Source organism: Oryzias latipes, chromosome 15, assembly GCF_053564925.1.
Source record: "Oryzias latipes strain Hd-rR chromosome 15, Olatipes_Hd-rR_3.1".
Classification (NCBI taxonomy): Eukaryota; Metazoa; Chordata; class Actinopteri; order Beloniformes; family Adrianichthyidae; genus Oryzias; species Oryzias latipes.
In genome coordinates, this window is record NC_136251.1 from 18,159,823 (window position 1) to 18,166,677 (window position 6,855).

The 6,855-nt window shown below is 42.4% G+C and overlaps 1 protein-coding gene across 1 annotated transcript in view; it reads left to right on the forward strand.

Moving 5' to 3' along the window:
• The window catches only part of srbd1 (S1 RNA binding domain 1), a 48,621-nt gene extending 46,530 nt beyond the window's left edge, over positions 1-2,091 (forward strand). The window contains exon 21 of the mRNA XM_023963391.2: positions 244-2,091. Within this exon, the coding sequence (XP_023819159.1) occupies positions 244-536 (293 nt within the window). The 3' untranslated portion in view covers positions 537-2,091. The remainder of the gene's footprint in view (positions 1-243) is intronic.
• Positions 2,092-6,855: the final 4,764 nt, after the last annotated feature.

The window sequence follows — 6,855 nt, forward strand, 5'->3', positions numbered from 1 at the left end:
AACAGAATACTAATAAAAAGGGGAAGTGTTCAGTTTCTGCTTGTAATATCATATCTGTTTGTGAGTCCTAACCCAGCTCTTATTCTCTTCTGCTGCTTGTCTTTAACCTTCCTACAAAACATTTTTCATGCTGCCACCTGTGCTTTATTGTAATGTAAAAATTAAATGTATATAAATCACCATGATCATTTTGCAAACTTAAATATGTGATGTTGTCTGAGTTGATCTGTTTTTGTTCCCCAGATTTTGGGCAGCCGGACTTTAAACGAGGCATTGTGTCCATAAGTGATCTCCAGCCGGGTACGGTGTTGACGGGCAGGGTGGACAACACTACTCTGTTTGGATCTTTTGTAGATATTGGTGTGGGCCGTTCAGGCCTCATCCACAAGAGCAAGATAACTCTGGATAAGCTGCCTGTCAGCCAGCGACGCCGGAGCCTGGCGCTGGGACCTGGGGAGCGAGTTGAGGTCCGGGTCCTCAATGTGGACTCTCAGAGGGGACGGATTTCACTGGACCTCATCAGAGTACTGCAGTAGAGTAACCTCATTTTCATAAAAAGTGATGCGGTATAGCAAATTATTGCTTTTAATAAAGTTAAATTGCTCGTTAACCTTAACTGCAATTGTGGTTGCTAAGTTATGTGTTTTTTTGTACTCCTAATAAATCTGTTAGTGTGAGCATTAGCTAAGCCAAGGTCACCCTGCCACCTTCTGCCTTGTCTCTTCAGCTGTCCTGAGCGGGTTGCCAGGGACTTTCTTCTGTTTTGAAGGGTCACCGGGACCCTGTTCTTGTACCTGCATTTTTTTGAGGGGTCACTGGGACACTCCTCCTCCACTTGCTCATTTTAAAGGTTACTGGGATGCTCCTCTTCTACTTGCTTATTTTGAGGCGTCATTGGGATGCTCCTCCTTTACTTGATCTTTTTATGGGGTTACTGGGATGCTCCTTTTCTACCTGCTTATTTTGATAGGTCACCAGGATATCCCTCTTCTACTTGTTTGTAGAAACCAGGAACAGTTCTTGCTCATATGAAGGTTTAATGCTAGAATTAATTGGCATCTGCACTTTAGGTTTAAAAAAAAAAAGGTTTAATTATTTAATTTTGTTAAACAAAAAATGTAAAAACACAGATTTGGTTGGGACTGATGGAGGTAAGAAGAGCCTCCCAGACTGCAGTCAAAGCCTTAGGCTTTTTAGCTTATTCTTAGGCACAATAATTCCTCGTTACACACACATATGCACACCCCCTACTAATCAGATGCCTCAAAATTAATCCCAGATTCCCCATCCGCATTATGTAATTTGTTTGGTTTTATGAAACTATAATAAATAAAAGAATAAATATAGTTCTGGGAAAGCCTGAGGTCCCGTATGCTAAACATTACACTGAATGCAGATTACCTAATCACTGTTGGCCCCGCTGCTTTGGTGTCTGCCTTTAGGCCAACAAATGGAATATATTCTACATGCACAAGCACAAAAAGATGTTCCATCAAGATGAATTAGTAGTGGTAGGTTGCTTGGAGATGACCTAGGAAATTAAGACTAGCACCAGTCTGGATTTTCACTGGGTTTCATCATCACTCATGAATTTCTTTTTTGAGATGGTTCTGTTCCCAAATCAAAGCCTTATTTTATTTGATGTTTACTCCCAATGTCGAATTGTTGTCTTTTTTTTGCTTTCCTCATCCTGGAAGACTCATGCTTTAATTTTTCCAGTGTTTTTTGCTTTTCGTATTTCATTTTAGGGAACATGTGTATTTGTCAAAGTAGACAGCCTCTCTCAGCACCAGTCCTTTTTTTTCTGCCTTTAATTTTCCTCACTCTGCCAAACGTGAGCCTACAGATGAAACGGCCAATCTGGCAGCCTGCCACTGCTGCCTTTTGGAGTTTTTTGTCAGACACTGTCCAGTAATGAGCTTGTGATAACAAACAGGGTAACTGTGGGAGTACTTGTGTAGTTCTCTGTTATGATCCACTGCAAAAGCTCACTGCTGCTGTGTTATAGAGGGATCTCCTCTGTGTTTGTTGAAATTTGAAGAAAATTGATGGCGAGCATGCCATCAAATAAATGTCACTCTTTGACTCAAAGCACATCTTCTGTTTGGGTTTTCATAGGTCTTGTGCTATTAAAAAAACAGAGTAACTGCGGTAAACCCAAAAAAGTCTGCAGGGCTTCTTGTGTTAGTTGTACAAAAATCTAACAAAGGAGACAAAATTGGATCCAGTGTCTTTTTCACTAGGAGTTAAGAGTAGCTGTCATGCCAAGTGCTATATTCATATGTAAAATGTTTTGTACTTTTCCTCCCAAGGCTACCTTTCAATGAATGTAACTGACTGTGCTCATTTTGTTACGACTGCTGCGCTGCTTGATTAAAAAAAAGGGGGGGGAGCTGAATGCAGGAAAAAGTTGTTGGAGAAATCAATACAATAATTTTCTCAGTGAAAATAAAAAGCTCAAATATTAGATAAATTGTCATTTCTAGTTAAGATAATACAGTCTTCTTTAGCCAATTCCTGCTGTTTTCATCAAGTGTGCATTTACTCTGAAATGGTCCAGCAGATTTGGTGGTCTATTGGGTGGTAAATGAAAATTGGTCTGGTCTTTCCTTAAAAACCCTAACACAGCAGACGATTCAAAATTTAGTGCAACTGCTTGTTTGGAGGAAATATTTTACATGTGAATCCTCCAACTTTAAGGGCCTATACAATGCAAAATCAACGTTTTGAGCTTTTAAGTGTATTACAATGTTCATTCCTCACCATAAAAACCTCCAAAGTGGTATTTTGATCTGTTCATGTATTTCTGAGTATTTCTTTAAAACCCTGCACTCTGTGCAGCAGCATTCCCAACCCATGAAAACAGGCTGGGGGCTGGCTCGCTGGGATCCTCTGGGGATTTCCCTCCCCATCACAGAGGGGAGAGGGCATTGAGGGGGTTGGGGAGGGGGGCTCAGATAATATGGCAAGTGGGGAGGGTTGTAGTGGGTAGGGTTATGGGGGATGGCTGTGGGTGCGCGGCGAGCTCTGGGTTGCTCAGGTCGGGTGCCGGGGCTGGCTCGGGTAGACAGGGCGGTGGTCGGGTGGTGGGCGGTTCATGGGTTCCCAGGGCCCTGGCTTTGTCCTTGGCCCTTGTCTCGGTGTCCAGCGCCTGGTGGCCCCCATGGCTGCCGCCTGGTACGGCTAAGCACTCATGTCCTGTGGCCTGAGGGCCGGACGCCGGGTTCGCTTATGCCTTTGGGCGTCGGGGGGGCCCCTGTAGGGGGGCCTTCTCTGCGCCTGGCTGGGTGGGTGGGCGACCCCCCCCCCCCGAGCTGCCTGGGTCCGGATGCCGGGGGGGCTCCTGGCCTGGGGGTCTCTTCTCCCGTCTCCTGGTCTGGCTGGGTAGGATCTGGTTCACCTTATGAACATACGGTTCACTTCGGCAGCATGCATGTATCTCCACCCCCTCGTGCACATGTACACTGCTCCCTGTCTGCTTCATCCCTCCTCCTAACCCACAGTGTATTGATGGACAGATATTTTCCGCTCATCTTCGTGTCAGATTTTCACCTTTAATGTAATATTTGTCTTTCCAGCAGATCTGGTATAATTGTTACAGCTTAAAATAATAACTTATTCAAATCAGTACTTGTATACCCCACTTTCTCACCTCTCTTCCTTTTACTCTCTTCCACCCCCCACCCCCATCACATTCTGCCCCTCTCCCTCCCCACACACTAAATGTAACAAATAAATAAAAATAATACAACAAAAAGGGGTTTATACAAATCTACACTCTGGTTTCTCGAAGCTATACAACCTCTTCTTGTGATGGTAAAACCTGTCCAACACAAAAGGCTTTCAGCTCTAATCTGTTTGCTCAGCTGTTGGACAGAACAAGTTAAAAAAAATAAAAATAAAACAGGCATTTTCTCACAAGCTGTCATACACGATTGAGAACAGCCCTTCCAGGAAGAGTTTGGAAGGGGCTCTTCAGGAAGAGTCTGCACTCCCAGCACTGGCCCCAGGCTAACACACTCCCACTTTCCCTGGGGAGCAGTTTCTAACAGTGGTCGGGCTCCTTGAAAACACCCCACCCCCGCCCCATGTCGCGCAAAAATTTTGGTTAGACACCAGGTATATGAAAGACATTTAGGGGGGGATCCTAAACGTGTCAGAGAATGACCCAAGCTTTTGGGTGATATTGAGAAGACTGCTGCAGAAAAAAAGAGTAAACTATTTCCTGGTGGAGATGCATAGACGATGAGTGACATATTAGAAGAACTGGTTTGACCACGGATTGAACAAAGACGGAAAGGTGCGCGGCTCCAGGAAAATGATACGCATCATGGCGAAGGGGATTTTTGATACAAATACTGATGCTTCAAAGAGAAAAGAAACATTCAAAGCCAGTGCTAATCACAAAATAATACATTTATCGAATCATTTAAGCGAGTCCTGAAATTTTCATCTGGTGTGATTTTCTTCATTATCTGACCAAATTTCACAGCAAAATGAACCCATTAGCCATTACAATTCTCTCTGTGATGGAATAAATGCCGGGGCCTCTAAAGGCAGATATACTTAAGGGTTAATGGCCGACGTAGTGTGCATTGTGTAAGGGTTAATGGCCGACGAAGTGTGCGGTTATTACTTTTTAAAGCACGCCGTGGAAGCCTGAACCGCGAAGTGCATTAAAAAGTAATAAACGCACACTTCGAAGGGCATTAACCCGCTTATACCATGGTCAATTATAAAAGCAATACATATTAACCAGGTTTTAGTCCTTATTCTTGTTTTTTTTCCCGATTTGGATCACTTTACGCGATGCGCCGCATCACGTAACATATAGTCCGCGTCGTGCAGCACCACCGCTGCAGTAAAGTCTCGGCGATTATATATATGCTGATCGTCTCGATGGCTTGAATAAAGCGTCAGTTCAGAGAGAAAGTTCTCCTCTTACCGATTGTTTTTGTCCAGTTGATGAAGCAAAAGGTTGTTTTAAAGAAGCCGGCACAGTGATACAAAACATTTAAGCTAGCTGGCCGAACTTCTTTTTTCACCATGCGGTTATCAGGTTTTAATGCATACCCAGCAGCCAATCAGAATCAAGTATTCAATTGGACCATGGTATAACAGAAAATAACGTGAAGTTACGTGAAGCAGCGGAGCACGTTGTCGTGGCTCCACCGCTTCGACCTTCGGTCTTGACTGCAGCAGCAAAGGAAAGCGATATAAATGCCGGGTAAATAAAGCGTCAGTTCAGAGAGAAATCTCACCTCTCAACCGGTTGTTTTGTCCAGATGATGTAGCTAAAGTTTGTTTTAAAGAACCCAACGCAGTGATTTAGAACATTAATGCTGTGTGTTCGGAACTACTTTTTGGTACTTTTTGGCGTGGTAAATCACTGGTATATCACGTTTTAATTTACACCCAGCAGCCAATCAGAATAAAGTATTTACCCGGACCATTGTATAAAATATGCATATCCATCTTTGCAAAAGTTTGAATGTTTTTTTTTGTGGGAAAAGCGCAGACACGCTGCCGAGGGCCAGTACTAGGATGATGTCATTAAATGGGCGGCCCCTAAAATGAACAAAAGGCGGTGCTTCAGAGATCGAGTTGACTTCTTTTTCTGTAAAAAAAATAAAAAAATAAATAAAAAGTGGAGCTGCTGAGTGTGCAGACTTGGGTAGGTTGCTCGGTCATTGTGGGATAAATGTACGTGTTTTTCATTGATCAAACAAAAAGCCATACACAGTACAAGCCTTCACAACAGTGGTTCATAGTGAGAATTTCATGGAGAAATCCATTAATAAGGTAATTAAATGCAGGTTGTAGTTGAATTTAAAAAAACTAAATTTCCCCCAAATATTTTTTCCAGTGTTATGAGAAACACATCTCTAAATATGATATAGCCAGATGCCAGCGAAAGGCTTTTGCTTTTAATATAACCAGCGGAAAAAGAGCAATGAACAGATGGATGACTGTAGGTAGGAGAAAGAGGGATGGAATGAAACAGGAAATGAAAGGCTTTCTCCGGTTTCACTCCCTGTGACCTCATCAGTGTGATCATGGGTTTTATGAGCTTTCCCTCTTGACGCCCACACACCACCTCACACGTGCCAGGATACACACACACAGACACACACACACACACACAAAACGCTTCAAACGCTATATTTCATTCTGCGCCATAGGTCAATACACAGTACATATGCTTTTGTCTCTTTGTTCATTTCCTCACACTCTTTCCTTCAGCTTTGTTAAATGTATAAAGCTCACACCATTATTTCAAATGTACATCAAACTGAAAGATGATTATGAATCTACTGTTAAGTTTTAACATTAGCATACTTGGTGTGATGTCATGTCTCTAATGGCACCAAAAAGATAAAATTAAAGGGAAGTTTTAATGTCTTTTACACTGCACCCACAAAGAAAACTACCGTATTAGACCATCCATTGACATAGAAATAAAAATTCAATAGATCTGTTGAGGATTTGAAATGTCAACTGTTGAGAAAAGCAGAAGCATCTCCAATGGAATGAATATTTTCTTTTTTTCTACTACCTTTTCATTTTGCCAAGTAAGACTTTCCAACCTCCCCTCTTAGTCTGCACAAAGTGGCTAATGCATTAGATTGTGTGTTTTTTTTAATCAGTATTAAGTCTTCTTGGCATAGAAATGAAATGGATGGGAAACCAAGTGATTGGGTAAGTAAAAAGCTGTAATTCCAACCTGGGTAAATATTGTCGTAGGCACCAGTTGTTCACTTCCACAGTCTGGCAGGGCAAGTTTATTTGTTTAGCACAATTCGTACACAGTAATTCAAGGTGCTTCACAAAAAAGAAACATGCATTAAAATCACA